At 33.8% G+C, this 21,471-nt stretch overlaps 1 protein-coding gene across 6 annotated transcripts in view; it reads left to right on the forward strand.

Moving 5' to 3' along the window:
- The window catches only part of LOC126814976 (protein naked cuticle homolog 1), a 91,709-nt gene that overhangs the window by 38,445 nt on the left and 31,793 nt on the right, over positions 1–21,471 (forward strand). For 3 of the 6 annotated variants that reach the window (XM_050540466.2, XM_050540467.2, XM_056099553.1), the window contains 2 exons: positions 9,863–9,911; positions 19,997–20,124. In XM_050540466.2, coding sequence (XP_050396423.1) covers positions 9,863–9,911; positions 19,997–20,124 — 177 coding nt within the window. Of the gene's footprint in view, positions 1–843; positions 863–9,862; positions 9,912–10,641; positions 10,746–17,388; positions 17,563–19,996; positions 20,125–21,471 lie in introns of those variants that run through there. The other 3 variants (XM_050540473.1, XM_050540470.2, XM_050540468.2) reach the window with 3 other exon arrangements.

Consider the following 21,471-nt stretch of genomic DNA (forward strand, 5'->3'; position numbering starts at 1 on the left):
AAGAAAGGCTTAGGACACTGTCAAAAATATTATACACCTTGTCCAGAGGCCCCCTTTATCATGAAATCACTGTCCGGCAAAAAATTCAAAAATATAAGGTTTATTAATGCCAGACATTTTATTAGGTGCAACTCTCGGTCGTTTGATACATGTACCTTTTGAAGTTATTTAATTAGTGGTATCTCCTCTTAACCTGGATAAATGTAAACCTGAATAGATATTTTTCTTGCCGTCAAAAAGGAAAATAAAGTATACATTTTAATCGTTGCAAAAGTTTATTGACAATCTTATTAGTGCAACCCTAAACCTGCCAAAACTCTTGTTTTCGAGTGCAGCTACATAATCCATAGAAGATTTCAACAAAAGATTATAATTGCCTTGACAGAGGTAAATGAAAGAATGTCCTGATTTACGGATTTCAATTTAAAATCGTTTTAAAATCGTGTACTTGACTTCAGTTTACCGCGTGGTTCAACTCATCTGCGCTAGTTTAGGACATTTTTAAATACCCATATGTTTGTTGGGAGTAAATACCGCCAACATCCATATTGAAGAGAATGTCTTTGTGGGTTGTCTTGGCTTTGTTTAAAATAAGATAATAATGATTTGGCAGACACAAGCTTCACTAAAATGGAGGATTTTCGGGGACTTTTTTCTGTAAATGGTTAATCTGGGCAAACTTGTACCAGAGTGCAACTAGAGACAACTCTAGTGTAGAATATATTTGACACTCTACTGCAGTACGTACGCTCAAAATTCTTTAAAGCAAGTTAAATACTTTGGAATTTATGTAATCTAAATTTGATAGCAAACAAGAATTCTACAAAACGATTTGATTATGTTAAGGTCTTAAATTGATCAGGTAAATATTAACAATGAGAAGAAGAATTTGAAAAATATATTTTATATTTTTAATCTGAGTACAGAAGTTCAACTTTTTAAAAGTGGTTTCAGGGATTTTAGATTGAACATGCATACTCTGCCTTTTACATGATGCATCTCAATATAGCCAAATGGAGTGATGCCAATCTGATTAGATCTATATTTCGTTTCGTTTTTTTTATACTTTCGATGGCCTCTCCTACATGAAGATCTGACTTGTTGTAGTGGAAGGTTGCGTCAGAGGTCATACGAGCAATTTTTTACCCTATGACGTCAGACATTTGATTAAGCAATCAGCGTTGATATTCCTAGTAGGATACCCACAGTTCTGTGCATCATACATCAAGAACTCACTGCAACAGACTGTTTCATTGTCTAATCCCTCACATCAACCAAAATGTAGGTTATATAACAATTCTTCCAGATCCTAGTGTAATAAAGACAAAGTAAAACGAAATTTTGAACTATAAAATGGGATCTGTGTTTTAATTAGATTGGAGTGATACTTATAGAGACAACAACCATTTATATGGAATACAGAGTTCCCAACAGATTTTCCAGTGTCGTTTCCCCTTGCAGGACAGAGGTTCTGACTAGGAATTGTGTCGGAACAAAAAACAGAGATCTACGTGCTTTTAAAAGAACCCCTGACAGTTGGAATTCAAAATAATTGTAGCCTACGCTGCAGCACATTGCAGGGCGTCTAACTGTCTTCATTAGCTTGGTTGGTGCAGAAAAGTAGGATGTTAAACCCCATTTTATTTCTTTTCACAAAATGACCACAGTGACCAGTTCTGTAAGAGATAGTTGGTTATTTCTGTCTGTATGTCATTAAGTTTCTTCATATCCTGAACATCAAACCAGTTAACTATCCTACAAACAGAAAGACACACAGAAGGATCAGGGCCGGTTTATAAACGCAGCTAGATCAAAGAGGATGCGTCCATAGAAAGGAATTCCTTTACTTGTGCTTGGCCCGATCTCTAACTGCTTGTCTATTTATTTTACTGGCATTTTAAACTGGGAGAGATCTTCTAGGGGTCATCGAGATCAAGGTTACAGGAGGTGCTCTTTAGTTATTGGAGGATAAAAAAGACAAGAAGTCGTTTAAATATGCCTCGTATAATATACAGTTTAAATAAACGTAAACGTAATGCTATTATAGTTCATTCCTCACACGTTATAACAATAATCATAAGACTCGTAACTCAGGGTGTAACTTACAAACAAATCAAACGAGACAATTTCTCTCCGGTAACTCCCTCCCCCCACGCCTTTCACAGAATAAATAAAGAGAAAGAAAGAGAGATAAATAGGGTTTAATGTCCACTTGTTACAAACCAGGTAATTTCAGGACTAACATATGGTTCAATTTTATTTCAATAATTTGCTTGCACGTAAGAGTCTAGCAGTGGGAGGAAACTGGAGGACCCAGAGAAAACTCACAAGGTTGGACAGGTGACCCTACTCCTTGTCATGTACATCCACACCGCTTGACACAATGACAGGCCTTATGATGCAATACGCATGTATATATTAACCATTCGGCCACCCAACCCCCCCAATAATCATAAGACTCGTAACTCAGGGTGTAACTTACAAACAAATCAAATGAAACAATTTTTTCTCTTGTAACTCCCTCCCAACGTGCCTTCACAGAATAAATAAAGAGAGCGAAATAGGGTTTAATGTCCACTTGACACAAACAAGAAATAGGAAGCTCTTATATCGAATTCCAACTGCCAAGGGATCTTTTACGTGCACATCAATGTGTACACAGGATTTCATGTTTTTGTACCATCCAAAGGACTAGACAGATATCCTTGTCAGACCCTCTGTCCTGCACGTCTGACAAGAGAAACCACACCGGAAAATCCCAATGAACTTTCTCGGCCAACACCGGGAGCAAACCCGCAACCTCCAGGCTAGTGAACCAGGGTCTTACCCACTTAACCACCGTGGCTCCCCAGTGAGTAAGAAGTCGGCTCGCTAGCCTGGAGGTTTCGGGTTCAATCCTGATGTTGGACAAGAAAGTTCCTTGGGTTTTTCTGGCGTTGTTCCCCATGTTTGTGGTGCAGGACGGAGGGTCTAGTAGTCCAGATGGGACAAAAACAATTGCCCCTCATAGCACATTGCATGGGCTTGATGTCGGTCTTCATTAGCCCCAATGGAGTAGAAAAGTAGGAGGTTAAACCTAGTCTCTCTCTCTCTCTCTGTGCTCTCTCTCTCTCAAACAATAGATGTTGTGATTGTGTAACTGATCAAATTGTTTTTGGTTTTGACAAAAAGAGTTTTTGTTGCTTTGTACTGCATATTAGTGCAACCAAATAACATTTTGATAATGTTAAAACTACAAAGATCTAAAGTTTAGTCTCCATTTGACACAAAGGTTACGTCTTGTTTGGCTTTCTTTTAAAAGTATATGTATGTTTATACAAAATCAAAAATAAGAAAAAAAGCATGCCTTTACTAAGTATTAGTAAAGTACCTGGATTACTTTGTAAAGATAACTGTTCAAAGACTGGTCGTTCTTTACAAAACATGATCTTAGGTCATCCAGTGCACAATCTCCTTTTCATGTTTGATTGAGGGCCTTTCTACAGCTTTTTATCAATAGGATTTTATTGGCAGTGGGGAGATACTTGTATATATATCGGGCAGTGTGTTATTTATAAACACGTACAGAATGTGGTTTACTGAACTCAATATTTAGTTATAGTGTATCTACTAGTTATTTTAAAGATTGATTCATTACCACCATCAACTGTCGCTAAGAAGTCATTGCACTTTTGTAATCTTTTTAAATAAAAATGAAATGAAATGGGGTTTAATGTCCTTCAGTTCTGCTCTGTTCTGACTAGGGTAATGAAGACATCCATACACCATACAGTGTGCTAAGAGGGAAATTTGGCCCGGACAGCAGCGTTATGGCCTACTTTTATATCAAGTTCCAACTGTCAAGGGTTCTGTTACGTACACACCAATGTATACACAGGACCTGTTTTTTTTCTATCCCATCCGAATAACTATACCTTGTCCCTTGCCAGGCCCTTCGTCTTGCACATCTGACAAGGGGAACTACGCCAGAAAATCCTAATGAACTTTCTCAGCTAATGCTGAGATTGAACTTAGGACTTCCAGGTTAGCAAATGAACGTCTTACTCACTGGGCCACTGTGGCTTCCCTTTAAACAGAAGAAGAGCATTATATATTTGTATCAAATCCTTGTGTATTTTCTTGTCATAAAATCTGATTAAATCAAAGAGTTTTTATTCTTGTGGCATTTAGGTACAATCTAGTTAGATTTATAATTTTTCACACTTCTAACTTTATGAATATGTTGACAGTCATCTCTCTGGAACTACTTTTTTTTATGAATATCTTGACAGTCATCTCTCTGGAACTACTTTTTTATGAATATGTTGACAGTCATCTCTCTGGAACTACTTTTTTTATGAATATGTTGACAGTCATCTCTCTGGAACTACTTTTTTTATGAATATGTTGACAGTCATCTCTCTGGAACTACTTTTTTTATGAATATGTTGACAGTCATATCTCTGGAACTACTTTTTTTATGAATATGTTGACAGTCATATCTCTGGAACTACTTTTTTTATGAATATGTTGACAGTCATATCTCTGGAACTACTTTTTTTACTTGGCATATTTCTTAGAAGAATCTGGCCCCGAGTTCACAAAGCATTCTCAGACTTAAGTTAAGAATTTACTCAACTTTCAATCACTGTTTATAAGAAATATCTTTAATCCAGAAACACAAAACTTGGCATATAGTTTCTTATTGATGTATTTGATACACTAAAACAAGAGTTTTATAAAGGGCAATATTTTAGTTTAAAAAAAGGTGAATAATTTTGAGTAAATTCTTAACTTAAGTCTCAGAATGCTTTGTAACATCGGGGCCTGGTTAAAGTTACAAAATAAACATTGAGGGGTTGCTAAATTATATTGTTTTATATATTTCATTTCATTTTAGACTTCTCTAACTCAAAAAGTATTCCACAGTTCTGGCCGGGCTGACGGAACAATTTTGCATTCAAGATAAAGTTAGACTGAAAATGTCATATGAATTTATTTAAGGTCGTCCTAATACTATGAGTTTATATGGAATTATAAACTGTTCAATCTGTTTTTTTATAATTAGCGTTTATTTGATAAGAAAAGGTTAAACTGGTTATTAATGGTTGATATTAGCTTATAAATTTACGGCTTAACGCACAGTTGTTTACCATGTAAGATAACGCATAAATGTCATCAATGGATACTCATCTTTACTTTAAGATGGAGGAGAATAAGCCATAGGTAAATGTCGATCGCAGAGTAATTGTGCGTAATATACTTCTGATCAAGATATTGTTTAATTTGGCATCCTGACCTTTTTACAACCAATCCTTTTGCAATAGGGAGCGGCAAATATTGTTTTCAATCTCGCTACTCTGAGTAATTGATTGTAACTAAAATCAGGTAGGCACCACCTAGCTCATTGAAAGTGATTAGTGAAAACGTTTTCTTTTGTCATCTGGGCAAAATTCTCCTCAACATTCGCATATCACACACATACATGTAACATACAGGAGGGAGCTATGAATAAATTTTTCAATATCGGTATTGTAAAAGTTGATTGAAAATAAAAACAGGTTACCCTCATAGGCATTGGTGCAGTGTTGTGAAAACAGGGGTGGGGGGGATGCCCAATAGTTAGCGTGTGCGCGCTGTATCATAAGGTCTGTCCTTGAGTCAACTGCTGTGGTTTTGATTCCCCGGTTGTACGTGGCAAGGAGTAGGGTTGCCTGTCCAACCTTGGGGGTTTTCTCCAGGTCCTCTGGTTTACTCCCACTGCAAAAGATCTCTACGCACAAGCGAATTATTGAAATAAAATCGAACCATATGTTAGTCCCGAAATGACCTAGTTTGTGTCGAGTGGACTTACACACCCCTCTCTTGCTCTCTCTCGTTCTCTCTCTCTCCTCTAAAATGTCACTGTCTGGGCAAAATTCTCCCCAACATTTGAATACTGGAACGGACAATAAATAAATTGAAATTTGTTTAAAATCAAAAATAGTTATAGTCTCAAAAAGAAATTATGAAAACATACATTCTAGCATCTAAATATTAAAATTGTCGGAAATTTGTTCCGAGTCAAAATAAAAAGCTTTGCATTGTAATCAATGAATCATTTACAAAAACTAAACCTTTAATTTTCAAATTAGTTCAAAATGGCTGTATAAGCAGACGCAAACAATTAGCATGAAGAACCCAGAATGATAATTTGCAGAACTACTTGTTTGATCCTTTGAAGTTTTAAGATAAGCAAGAAAAAAGTTATTATTAATAAGTAGTAATAGGAATATCTGAAAGGATAATATCTTTCTGAAGATCTGTATGAAATTACAAACACTGCAAGGTATTGATACTAGAGGCCATCATTTATCATAATAAAAATATAGCCTTTGTTTCGTATTTTCACAACAATATCTCGTTTCCTTGCCTTTTTACACTTCAAACATTCTCTTTTATTAGGTTTCTTATGAAAAAGAAAAATAGTTTTTTGGTTTTCATTCAATTGATGATTTTTTTTTTTTTTTTTTTTTTCCTTTTCATGTTTTTTCCTTATTTTTGTGCGATTTAAAACTTTTTGCATTTTTTGTTTGTGTTCATCGTGTACTAATGAAGTTTATTTGAAATAAATTATTTAAAAAGCGGATTTCCTATTCTTTTATGTCTTTGAAATTATGGCATTTGATGCTTCTTTTTATCTGTCTTTTGAGAAAAAAGGTTTACTTTCAGTTTAAGTTTGTTTACTTTAATTTTGAAAAAGAGAAATTTCTTTGAAATTACGACTTAAAACGTTGAATTAAAACAAAGTAGAGGAAAAAGAATTTCAAGGTTTTCAAATTCATAAAAGGTTGCATCCTTTTCATCATTCTGACAAATTTTCTGATGGCGGAAATTAAAGGTAAATGTTATCTTTTCCAGACAATTTTATCGTTCTCATCAAATTCGGTCACATTATCACATACTTTTTTATTATCACTACTCTTTGCCATAATTAAAATAATTTTATTGCCGTATTGGTGTGATTCGGTGATCTAGATAGGTTCTGGAAATGATTTGATAAAAATACTGAAAGAACATCCACAATAAAGATAAGATTTTTTTTTTTACCGCTCACGGAGACTTGTTACATTTTTTGTTTATTTTTTGTTGTGATCTGCTAAATTAAACATACATTATGCAAGAGCTAAATTTGCCTATATAAACTATTAATTAGACATTATTAACATGACAAGACATTAATCAACTCTCGATGTCATCTAATGAGTTTGATTTTAAACAGATTTGTATCTGATCTGCGATTCAATGATTCTTCATGATTAACCGGGTTATCATAACAATGGTAACAATGACAATCGAGACTACAGTGGTTCTAATATTTAACTATGTGAATAATTTAACTGATAAGTGATATCAGGTGTTCTAGAAAGTGTAATCATATCCTGCTTCATGTATGACCCAGGCAGCAGCTCAACAGCCTACTCTTATTTGGATTTACAAGATACTGCTCAGGCCTTCTATCCTGCACCACTGACACTGGGAACCCAGACTGAAAATTCCCGAGGAACTTTCGCGCCCATTACTGGACTGAAACCAAGGACCTCCTGGTGCAGGACGGAGGGAAGGACAGCTTCTAGTTGTTTGAATGAGATGAAAAACTAAGGTCTCGTGTACACATTGAAGTGCACGTAAAAGATCCCTTGGCAGTTGGAATTCGATATAAGAGTAGACCGTAGCACCATTGTTCAGGCAAAATATCCTTCATAGTATACTGTATGGTTAATACCAGTCTTCATTAGCCCAGTCAGAGCGGAACAGTAGGACGTTAAAACCCATATCATTTCATTTCCATTCTCGCAAAACTACACACATATCATGAGAGGCTATTTATCCTTAATCTCTGATATTTAAGAACATGCACTATAATGAAAGAAAAGACAACTAAATGACATGTTTTAGGGTTGTTGAAGTCAGGTTGTTAAGTGTGTGGTCAGGAGATCTAACAAGTTAGATGTGTAGATATATACACCTACCTATTATAGAGGTGTAAGTTACAGGTCTCTGTATGATATATTACACCTGTCTATATAGGTCTACCCATCACCATACCTACCACATAGATAATATGTAAAAACTTATATACTTGTTTTACAAACTTGTTAGCCATGTCAGATTAAACTATACCGGTAGTTTCAATTTATCAATCATTTCTTGTTAGTAAAAATATCTTTAAATATTTATTTTAAATGCAGCATAACGTAGGTGAAGTGTCAAAAGAGCGCATCTAAGAATCTCTAAAGATTAAGAAATATAAGCTCTTGCATTTCAAAATTTCCACAAATCAAGATACAACATTTGGACACATGATACCCAGAACAGTTCTGTGTAGTAATACACCGCTTAGACAGAATTGTGCATATTAATTGGGAGATTTGAAAAATGCAAAAATTGTGTTTGTATTTTACTAATTTCCCCGAGATACACCCTTTTGACACTTCACCGATGATAACAGATTTAGATTTAACAATCATTTGTTTTCGTAAAAATATCTCAAAATATTCATTGTACATACATTTATTATAGTGAAAATAACACACAGAAACAATTATTCTGAATATCTGTAACAGATTTAAATTTATGTATATATACAATTAAAGGTAAATTATAATTAGATCTACTGCGTTGTGTATATTTTTGTTATTTCAAGTGGAATATTTAAATTAGTTACAAGTTTCCTTTTCCATGTTGAATTAGTAATTACGGAATCTGTTAGCAAAACTTTTGCAACTTTTTTTTTTTTCAAACAGCAGTTATTCAGAAACTCCTGTTCTGTGGTTGAACAGGTCTGTTATCATTGATAGCAGGATGTTTCTTTTTTTTTTTAAAGTATTTAGAAAGTAATTCAAAGAAAATGATATTTTATAAAAAACAAAATACAAATGAATGTATAAGATCTCCTGGTATGAGGAAATTGTTTGCATTTTAACGACAATTATTTAGAAACTCCCGTTTAGTGGTTGATCAAGATTGTTACCTTTAACAGCAGGTTGTTTCATTTTTTAAAAATAAGGTTTAGAACGTAATTTTAAGACTAAGGGTTGTTTTTTTATGTGTAAAATCTGCTTTTTGTGTGAGGAAATTTGTTTGATTTTGATGTTGGGTGTGTGATCTTGAACATAAAAAGGTCTATTGACTATTTATCTAGCAATTAACATTCTTCGAATATAAGGTGTAATGGATTATTGGCACCGCTTCATCATGATACAGATCTGTATAATGGTCTTGTCTTTGATGTTTAAATCAAATGATGCCTGCAAATTGAGTATATTTAGTCAAGATGTTCAAATCTCCAGCATTTCTCTACTTTATTTCATATTAAAAGGAATTTTTATGCACTTAAGACTTCATTATATTAAGAATTGAAATGATTAGGGGATGGCAAGGCCCCTTATAGGGAAGGTGTAAAATGTAAAACGGACCGGAATCTGTGAATCGCTAAATTCACATAGTAAATCTCCCTAGTACATATTTTAAATTCCTTTTGATGCCTTAATGTCATTCAGGGATAAATATTCCATTTAAACAATATTGTTCATATTTATAGCACAAGATATGTTTTAGTTGAATTGGAGCTCAATACATCATATGGTAACTTGGCAGTATGAACTTGTACCTGAATGTTACATGTAATGCTGGAATTTGATTAGGGTTAAAGGGAGATAATTTATGATTTTAATTTTATTTTCCCACATGCTGTGAGATGGTTGATATCTAATTGGTATAACTATAATAGAAATGGATCTTAATGCACTTTATGTATTTTTTGCACATGAATTTAAATGAATGTTTATTAGATTGAGTTATAAATATTTTTACTTATTTTTTTTTTATTTTTTCTTTGCAGGAATTATCCATATGCGTAGCTGACAAAGAAGATGGATCCCCATTACGTGGTAAGTTATTTCTTTGATGTTTAAGAATTCCAGAATGCAATTAAGTATTTAAAAAAAAAACCAGAAAATAAATTGAGAAGCAAAGTTTTATAATCTAGATAATGTAAATTAAATTGTTTCTGAGAGTAAAAATCCATTAGCATCTCTTGAGGTGTTTTTATTAAAGAATTGATTTGAAGGCTAATAGGTAAATTGCGATAAAAATTTGGTTTAAAAGGTAAAAAAAAAAACCCCATGCTTTCACATAATTAAAAGATTTCTGCTCATCAAAGGGCAGAAAACAAGTTCGAGTCAATACACAGGACATGTCGTTATGTTTATTTGACTTTTCGTCATCAGAAATGTCAAGAGTTTTCGGGAAACAATAGACTATTAAATGGATGATTATTACACTGTTCAATAAGAGACAATCTAAAAATCTATCAGATGTTTGAATATTTATAATTGATTGTCCTTTACCATTATGTGTAGTAATTTAATGTACAAAACCCCACCATTGACAGATACAGATAGATAAAAATACATGGTGACTAAAACCACCACAAACAAATAGCTGTACCTGTCAAATGTTGTTACTCAATTGATAGGAACAGGTTTCCCTTTGATCTTAATCAATCAGCTGGAAAACTCTTTGATCTTCAAACAAATCATTGAAGCAAAGAGAAGAACAAAGAAAATCTAGCGATTTGTCAATAATGTATGAGAGTTTGCCTGTGAAACACACGTTCAAAGCAGAAGTTGTGGAGAATAACAGTTGAAGTTTAAACACTGTGTGTTGTTAATGTTTATTGGTCATTTGTAAACATTGGATTTATCAAATGGAAATATTAATAGGTAATATTTTTATTTGTCGTTTATATATTTACATGTTCTGGTTCAAAACTACTACATTATTAATGTTGTTTACTCAAAAAGGCACATGTTCACAAAAGTCCACGCTTATCATGTATTAAAAGAGTCCTGTTGTCAGACTTTTAAAAACAACCTGAATTTGTATTAAAAGGGTCCTTTTGTCAAACTTGAATTTGTATTGAAGGGTCCTGTTGTCAGACTTTCAAAAACTTGAATTTGTATTTAAAAGAGTCCTGTTGTCAGACTTTAAACATCTTAAATTCACATTAAAAGGGTCCTGTTATCAGACTGTATACATCTTGAATTTGTATTAAAAGGGTCCTTTTGTCAGACTCTATATCTACATGTATACATCTGGAATTTGTATAAAATATTGTTAGCCTTATTTTAACTAAAATATCGCCCTTTATAAAACTTTTGTTTTAATGTATCAAATACATCAGTAAGAAACTATGTGTAAAGTTTTATGTTTCTGGATCAAAGTTATTTCTCATAAACAGTGATTGAAAGTTGAGTAAATTCTTAACTTAAGTCTGAGAATGCTTTTTGAACTCATGGTCTGGTATTCTGTTCTCAAAATCTCTGCACAATTTACACTTTCTGCTTCCTACAAATTTTATGTGTAAAAGGTACATCCCATTTAAGTACAAATATACTGTCATACCAAACACCTGTTTTAAACCTGAAAGGTGTTGATTTAAAAATAAAAGTTCTAAAAAAAGATCCTTTGATCTGTCAAACTAGATGACATATTATGTACATTTTACTTAAAGTTTCTAAACCATGCCCTAATTTTTCCGACCAAAATGCATTTTATTTTCAAAACACTTGTTCAGTGTTATGGAGGAGAGAAATCTACCCAATCAGCAACTTCATTGTTGATTCATCAAAATCTTAATGTCAAGTTCTCTTTTATGTGATCTGGACAGTAATTGGGCAATTATTATTCATAAAGTTTTTACAGAAATCGCAATTAATGGAATTATGATGGGTTGCGCCTGCTTGGTTGGATGACTAGGAAAGTGTGTCTAGTCAATAGGATGGGACAGAAAAGCAAGGTCCACACATTGGAGTGCACGTCAAAGATCCTTTGACTGTTGGAAATCGAAGAAGATTAGGCACAAGTGCTGCTGTCCTGGTAAAATTCTTCTACTTCGCTTTGGCCACACAACCATAAAAATAAAAAAAAACAACTAGGTATTGAATCGACGACACTTTAAACCGCATTCAATTCCCAATCACAGAAGGGCCAGATACACCGGTAATCACAGAAGAGCTAGGAACACCTGTAATAAGATTCTCACAAAAGGGCCTGGTACACCTGTTATGAGAATCGCACAGAAGAGCCAGGTACACCTATAATGAGGATCTCACAGAAGGGCCAGGTACACCTATAATAAGGATCTCACAGAAGGGCCAGGTACACCTGGAATCTCACAGAAGGACCAGGTACACCTGTTATGAGGATCTCACAGAAGAGCCAGGTACACCTATAATGAGGATCTACTTTTCTGTTAAATTCCTTCTCATCAATTTAATAGATTATTTACATTTTAGACATTAATACTTATAAACATGATAAATTTATCTCGAGAATGCTTGGAATGTGATTGTGTAATTTATATCAGAGAGAACTACTACGCACATCATATTTATTTATCATTTATCATAAACAAAAAAACAAACTTATTTACATCACAACTTTATTCAGTGGCGTAGGCAGGTTATTTGGTTAGAGGGGGTGGAGGGGTACTCCTCAGAAATCTTTTGAAAAATATTTATGGTGATTTATGATGCACATCAGCTAGATCACGCTTACCAACAAGAGGGAGGTAAAGTGGTTCAGTGAGTAAGACGTTGACTCGCTAACCTGGAGGTTCCGTGTTTATCCCTGCGTTTATCAGGATTTTCTTGCGTGGTTCCCCTCTGTCAGCGGTTCAGGATGGAGGGCCTGGGAAGGGACAACATATAGTCGTTTGAATGGGATGAAAAACTGAGGTCCTGTGTACACATTGGTGCGCACGTAAAAGATCCCTCGACAAATGGAATTCGATATAGGAGTAGGACATTCAAATTTCATAGAAACAGAATAATAAGTTAAATCTTTTACATTATTATTTAAGGGGTCTCAGGACCCTGGAAGGGCTCCTACCAGAATCCGCCAATGACTTTATTGGAGAAAATAGCACAAAATATTCAGAAACAGTTTTCTTAAAAACAATCTCTTATCAAATAAATTCCTTCACTCACTTTGCCCATCCTTGACGTAGAATTTGTTTATAATAAGAATATGGCATCAGTCTTACTCAATTGTCGCTTTGTATTAAAGATACATTAATTTTTTATCTCCCCATAAAACTGTTATAACTCTCCATAAAAAAAAAACTCCATTGGACTGTACCAGGAGAATTTATTAAGAGAAGAACCTGTTTTAATTACATGCACAAGAAGATTATGTCTTTTTCTTTTATAAATGCATAAATTTGATGTGCTCCCTTCTTGTACTTTATGACAGTTATTTGTTTAATGGATTCTTAAATACCCCAGAGTACATGTTCTTGTCTTTTTATTTCTTGGTTTGTACGCAGTTACCTATGGAATGTGTTTTCTGTTTTAATCTTGTTACATTCTGGTTGTTTGCATAAATGCATTCTTGTATAAATATAAGCCATGAAAGCTGATACAATACTACAAAACACACAAATGATGTACCATGTAGGCTTGCATGTAATTATACGTAGCAGGGTCATGGCAATAAATATATTGTTTGATTTAACCTGGCAAGGGACAAGGTATAGTCGTTCGGATGGGGCAAAAAAGGGAACCCAAGTAGGCTCACATGTAATTATACGTAGCAGAGTCATGGCAATAAATATATATATATATATATATATATATATATATATACTTGTTTGATTTAACCTGGCAAGGGACAACATATAGTTGTTTGGATGGGGCAAAAAAAGGGAACCCATGTAGGCTCGCATGTAATTATAGGTAGCAGAGTCATGGCAATGAATTTATATATAAACTTATTTGATTTAACCTGGCAAGGGACAACGTATAGTTGTTCGGATGGGGCAAAATATGAGATCCAATATAGGCTCACATGTAATTATATGTAGCAGAGTCATGGCAATGAATTTATATATAAACTTGTTTGATTTAACCTGGCAAGGGACAATGGATAGTCGTTCAGATGGGGCAAAATATGAGGCCCAATATAGGCTCACATGTAATTATACGTAGCAGAGTCATGGCAATGAATTTTGAATTTATATATAAACTTGTTTGATTTAACCTGGCAAGGGACAATGCATAGTTGTTTGGATGGGGCAAAAAAAGGGAACCCTAGGCTCACCTGAAATTATACGTAGCAGAGTCATGGCAATAAATATATATATATATACTTGTTTGATTTAACCTGCCAAGGGACAAGGTATAGTCGTTCGGATGGGGCAAAATATGAGACCCAATATAGGCTCACATGTAATTATACATAGCAGAGTCATGGCAATAAATGTATATATATACTTATTTGATTTAACCCGGCAAGGTGACAATGTATAGTCGTTTGGATGGGACAAAAAGTGAGACCCCATGTCCACATTGGAAGTTGGAATTCGATATAAGAGTAGGCCATAACGCCGCTGTCTGGACAAAACTTCCCTCGGCACACTGATTTAAAAAATTGTTTGATTAGAAAATGAATTGATTAGTTTATTGGAAAGTCGACCTTTCAATTTAAGGAATCAACAGAAATTAGTCTCAAAATGATATACATTACAATTATACTGTTGATGAAGTTTCAATCAACATTTGGAGTAGGGAAGGGGAGGGGTTGTGATCACGACAATGCATTGATTACCTATATTCAGAATTATTTATTGCTGTTGGGTGCTTTAAATGGTACACAAGAAACAAAGTCATTGGTACAAATTGGTCGTGCATTTGACAGTTCTCCCACATTACGATGTTTTAACATCAAAAAGACAAACACATTTGGTGAAAAGACAATAACTCCTATTTCATTGCTTTCTTTTACTTTGACACCAATGACACCATCCCTGCCATGATGATGGTGGACAGTGGTCGGTGGTCAATGTGAAGGACAATGACCACAATTGATCATGAAGTTATTAGTATCTGGACCTATTTCTCGTATATCATGTTCGTTATCATACCGATTGTTTACTGTCATAATATACCTCTAAAAGATAACATGGACTCACATATCTTCTTAGCCATCCCACAACATTTCTTCCTTTGTACCCTCTGTTTATTTTATAAACTGAAAACAGACTTAAAAGAGATGAGAATATTTGCAGGCTAGAAATATGATATTCTGTTATTGCGGGCTTGTTATTTTTGGATATTATTTTAGGCCTATTTTAAGAGAAGAGACGATAACATTGGTTTTTCTTTGATCTCCGGCTGTATCAACCTGATTGAAATATACTTTTGGTGGTTTACGTCTTTGATTTGATATCTTTTGCATACGTTATTAAAAGAAGGTTAATGAGCTTTTAGAAGGTTTTTGTATTAAGAGACTTTAGCTAGATTGTTATATTATAATGACATGAGAACTGACGTTGATTATAAAACATCAGATGTTTTACAGCAGTAGTTAACTTTGTGATTCATTTAAGCTTATAAGTTTCTTACCTTAATAACTTTGTGATTCATTTAAATTTATATTGAAATATTGAAGAATCATTCCTTTGGAGAAAAGGTTTTTTAAAAGGATATTTCTCTCGGTGAAATAGTGAGTTTCAATTGTCAGAAATAATTTTATTCAACAAAGGTTTCGGAAATCAGAAATTTCTTAAAAGGCCTCAAAAATAAATTTCTTTAAAAGTTTCAGAAATAAATTTCTTTAAAAGTGTTAAAAATCAGAAATTTCTTTAAAAGTCTTGGAAATAAATTTCTTTAAAAGTCTTGGAACTAAATTTCTTTAAAAGTCTTGGAACTAAATTTCTTTAAAAATCTCAGAAATGCATTTCTTCAGAAGTCTCAGAACTAAATTCCTTCAAAATTTCTTTAATTAATAGTCTCAGAACTAAATAGAACACGGAAATAAAATTCATAACAGGTGTAAAAAAAAAAAAACTCTTTAAAAGTGAATTATGTTGAGAGATAAATAAATATACAGGTCACGATTCTATGGAATACAATTACTGCTTATTCCTGAACGATGAGGGGGGTTGGATGGCTGAATGGTTAGCGTGCGCGCGCTGTATCATAAAGTCGACTGGCGTGGTTTCGAATCCCCGGTTGTACGTGACAAGGAGTAGGGTCGCCTGTCCAACCTCGTGGGTTTTCTCCCGAGTCCTCCGGTTTCCTCCCACTGGTGTGTGTCGAGTGGACGTTAAACCCCATTTCTCTCTCTCTCTCTCTCCTGAACGATGTTTTGACTGTAATAAACAGTAATTGTATTCCGTAGAACTGTGACCTGTATATTCCAGTTCAATTACTAAATACCATTTTAAACCTAAGGCAAGCCACATCATCGCAAATATTGAAGAAAGTAAAAATGTAGTAAGTCAGATCATCGCAAATATTGAAAATGTAGTAATTTAATGTAAAAACTTATTCAGATATAAAAAGAACCCATCTTGAAGAATGGGGTGAATTGTATGAATGAAATATAGAATTATTATCTAAGACACTTATAAAGATTGTAGTATCAAATATAAACTTGAAATGAACATAACTTACATTAGAATTGATTGACTTGAATAATTGTTGGACCAAAATGCTTTTTTTAAATTTTAATACAAGTAATTTTTATTGTGGTATGGTCTCAAAATCTATATTTTCTTGATATGTTACAGATTTAACATAATTAAATGTAAAACTCAAGAATGATTCTTTTGGATATCTATTTAACCTTTATTCGTTAATGTTGGACTTTTAATAATAATAATAATTTAAGAAGTTATCTTTCTGATTTATTTAAATTTAACACTAAAAGAATTAATCCTCAATAATTCAAACCTGTGTAAAGTATAATTTTATCTTTCAAAAAGTCTTCAGTGTTGAAAATTAAATTTTGTTAAATAAGTGAAAGCTGTCACCATATTGTACGTGACTGTCATTTACCATGAGCAGTAGTACATGTTGATGAAGTAGAGTGACAAATGAGGAAAGCTTGTTAAATCTTTGACTGTGTGGAAGATATTTGAATTATTACAGTGACAGAATCTACTCAACAAGCCTAGTAGTAGAAGTTACAGTTAATTATCATACCTGAGAGATTGTTTTAATAGTATACACCTGTAGTCGAGATGTAGATATAAGGTCTTACACAACGTCTGTCTTAATAGATAATGCTGTGATCTTATCTTAAATCTCTTACCTGAAATACTGGATTGAGAGGATTAAGCCCGATAGTGTTGAAATTAGAAGATATATATATATAGTTTGTTGTGAGGATTTAATTTAATTGTGTTTTCGATCGACAAATTGAAAGTAGAAATTTGATGAAGACGATCTATAGTTCTTGTGGGGATTCAACTTGGTCATGTTTTTGATCGACAAATTGAAAGTAGAAATTTGATGAAGAATATCTATAGTTTCTTGTGATTAATCTGTAATTTCGGAAAAAGAAGACGAAAAAAACGACAACTAGAAACGTATTAATGAAATATTTTTGTGAAGTTTGAGATTTTGTTTGAAGAGAACAAAAGTGTGGAGATGGGTGGTATTATGTCAAAAATTAAATGTAAAAAATATCAAAAATACAAGTATACAAAACAATCGGTTCAACAGTTTTTACTGGATTCAACTTTTAATACAGGTTAGAATGTGAAGTTTTTCTTTATTTTGTTCTTTTTTCTGCTGTTATTATGGGATCAGACAAGTAGTTTAATGTGCTGTACTCTACATGTACACTACATGTCTTCCATCCTCAGAGCTGTATTTAGTGCCACGGTGGCTAAGTGGGTAGACGCTGGCTCGCTAGCCTGGAGGTCGTGTGTTTGATCCCTGCATTGGCCAAGAAAGTTCATGGGGATTTTCCGACGTGGTTTCCCCTTGTCAGTGGTGCAGGACGGAGGGCTTGAAAAGGACAGCTGTCTAGTCATTCAAATGCTACGAAAAACTGAGGTCCCGTGTATACTTTGGCCTGCATGTAAAAGATCCCTTTGCAGTTGGAATTCATATAAGAGTAGGCTGTAGTGCTGCTGCCCAAGCAAAATGTCCCTCATAGCACACTGTATGGCGTATGCCTCTTTTCATTAGCCCAGTTGGAGCAGAACAGTAGGACATTAAACCCCATTTCATCAGAGCTGTATTTGATCTGACAATTGACTTAAGCAGGGTATGCTGTCTAGCTTATCTATTTGGCCCTGTGGTGGCTCAGTGAGTAAGGCACCGAGTTGATAACAGAAGGCCTTGGGTTCGCAGCTGGAATAGGCCAAGAAAGTTCCTTAGGATTTTTCTGGCGTTGTTTCTCTTTGTCAATGGTGAAGGATATAGAGCTTGATCATTCGAATGAGACGAGAAAACCAAGGTCCTGTGTAAATGTTGGTGTGCATGTAAAAGAACCCTTGACATTACAAATTCGAAAAAATTTCTCTTAGCACACTGCATGGCGTATGCCCGTCTTCATTTGTCCAGTCATTGGAGTGAAGTAGGATGTTAAACCCCATTTCATTTCAGCTCATTTATGTTCTGCCGCAGCCATAGTGGTCAAACGCATGCTTTGTAGATCATTAGTATAATCTCTTAACATTGAAGGGGGGGATTGAGTGGTCGAATGGTTTAACATGTACGCATTGTATCAGAAAGTCTTGGCATTGAGTCAAGTGGTGTGGTTTCGATTCCCTGATAGTATGTAACAAGGAGTAGTGTCGCCTGTTCAACCCCACCCCACCCTACCTCAAACCCACTCTTTTCCTCCAACTGCACTGCACACAATTTTAAATCATTCAATTAAAGATAAACTATATGTTAGTCCCAAAATGACTAATTTGTGTTGAGTGGACATTAAAACTCATCTCTCTAATATGATTCAGTTATTTGATTCTCATTATCAAATATTAGAAATTATAAAATTCTATTCATTTTCTATAATGTCAAACATGTGGTCTTTATTATCATATCTTATTCATACGAAAGAAAAGAAGAAAAGCTCTGATTATTGAACTCCCCAGAGAACTTTGAATCATACATTTATAAATTTGTGATGTGCATAATCTAGGAGAAATGGTTTTTCAAATTAGTTTCAATTTGAAATGCATTTTCTGACTCATTGGCTGCATTGTTTGTATGACTTGAGTCATTTATTTTACCCTTTGTGAAATATTGTAACAAAAAGATGTTTATGCAAATCCAGTTAAAGATTTTAATCTAAATGCATAAAATATCTAAATTTTCTGAAATATTATCAAAGGCTCTAACTATGTATTAAAGTATTGACATTATGTCATTTACAAAGAAAGTGTTGCCTAGTTGTACGGATGGGTCCAAAAACTGCCATCCCCACCGTGTACACACTGCAGTGCACGTAAAAGAACTCTTGGTAGTTGAAATGCCACTGTCTGTCGAAAATTCTCCTCCTAAGCATTGCACATTTGGACAGAAAAATAATAACCATATGTTAGTTTCAAAATGACCAAAAGATTGTGTTGACGAGATGTTGTACTCTATTCCTATCTTGATGTAAAAATTTGTGTTATTTATCGTCACAAGGCTTCCATGTTAAAATATGTAGAGATTAGATTGAAAGAAAATTGAGAAAAATAAAGATTCTCAAAATTTCTATCTTATTAAAGATACATTATGGAGATTTGATAATGAGTTGGCAGTTCTCACTATAATAGTTAAAAGCTAGATAATGTAAAGGCAATTTGCTGAAAATTTCATTCAAATTGATCCACTATGAACCGAGAACTAAGCGATTGAAATTTCCGCCTAGCCTCGATCATCATTACTAAAGTCAGTACGATAAACAGCATAGTCTCGATTATCCATTTAATCGTGAAATCGTGAAGGAAAGTTATGCAGTAAATCGGCTCATAATCCACTAAAGATCGCAGGCTAGCGATGCCATCTAGAGTTGATTATGATGTGGATAGGTTAATTAATGTCTAATTAATAATTGAGATAACATTTCAGGCCTAAAGAAAGACCTGCAATAGACAAATTTAGCTCTTGCATAATGTATGTTTAAGTGATTATTGACAGATATACATTCTTAATTTATTGAAATTTTTAAATTTATTTTTCAGTTGACCTTCCACCACAGAAGTTATTAGATACTGATACGTCCCGAGTGTTAAAATTAGATCAGGGTGAAGATGAAGAAAAGAAAGAAAACATGGACGAAGGAACAGTGGAACAGAAGTTGAATATTGAGGTATTTATTTTACATAGCTAAATTTTTCACTTGTCAGGGGGGTGGGGTGGTTGAATGGTTTAACACATGCGCTTTAAATCATAAGGTCTGTCATTGAACCAAGTAGTCTGGTTTGCGATTCCTCGTTTGTACATGACAAGGTGTAGGATCCGGCCGGAAAAATCGTCTAGTTTTCAGTGTCTGGCAAAGAAAATCATCTAGTTTTGTGATGGGGTGATAAAAACAAGATAAAACACTTTAAACTATGTTTATAAATTTATTTAATGCTGAAAATCCTCATCCTTAGATTATTGAAGTATTGATTAACTAGTAGAATTTGTGGAGTACAAAGTGGAAGCCCTTGTACGAACCCTTATTAGAACCTTATTTCATATACTTTTACATGTAACGGACATATTCATGAAAACTTGAAATATTTTATTGACTGGGTACAAAATTCTTAGCCCAGATTTTAAGCTCACTACCAAAGAAAAGGCTACATTCTTAAGATATTTTAGTTCAAGTTTTCAAGAATACGGTCACACCGTTCTCTTGGAAGTTTCGACAATCATCGATGAATGTCAGAATTAGTATGCTATTGATGTTGGTTTTTTTTCTGACATTGAGGACAAGACATAGCTTATAAATAGAGATGATTTGACGTCTGTTTGACAGTTATGAAATAACGTCAGTTGATTCTAAAATAGAATTACAAAGGATATTCTCTGTGGACTTTTAGCCGAATTGAACCAGACGAGAAGAAATTGTGACAAGATTATCAGGACTGGGGATAAATAGTTGTCAAAATATTTGATAGTTCATTTTTATTACTGTCACATTTGACATTTACTCAAGCAAAAAATAATTATTCTACTCCGAACAATCAGGTCTGGATTTGAAACATGTCAGTCGAGATTGGTCGTTTGAATAACAGGAAATGTTTAATACAATAGTGATTAGCAGATGTACAGCGAAGATTTCTCTTGTTTTAGTTGTGCAGCTACCTTAGTTTGAACATGCAGTAACTTTTAACCGTATTTTTTTTTTGGATAAATTAAAATTAAGCATAGTACATTTTTGTATAGATGGTTGAGGATATCAACAGTTTGATTTGAAATTAGGAAATTTCTAATTTAGCCCCCGTCTTCATTAGCCTTCATTTCATTTCTACTTTGCAATCTGACGAATAAGTTATAAACATTTATGTGTTTTTGTTTGATACTTGTACCAGTATTAACCGAAAATCGTGCATTGGAGCAGTTTGATAGTGATGGTTTACATTATCTTAAGTTTTTAAAATTTGGAAACTTCTGGCTTTTAATTTATAAACATGTATGTGAAAATTCTTTCAGTATTGGTTTCTGCTTT

This window comes from Patella vulgata, chromosome 3 (assembly GCF_932274485.2).
Source record: "Patella vulgata chromosome 3, xgPatVulg1.2, whole genome shotgun sequence".
Taxonomy (NCBI): domain Eukaryota; kingdom Metazoa; phylum Mollusca; class Gastropoda; family Patellidae; genus Patella; species Patella vulgata.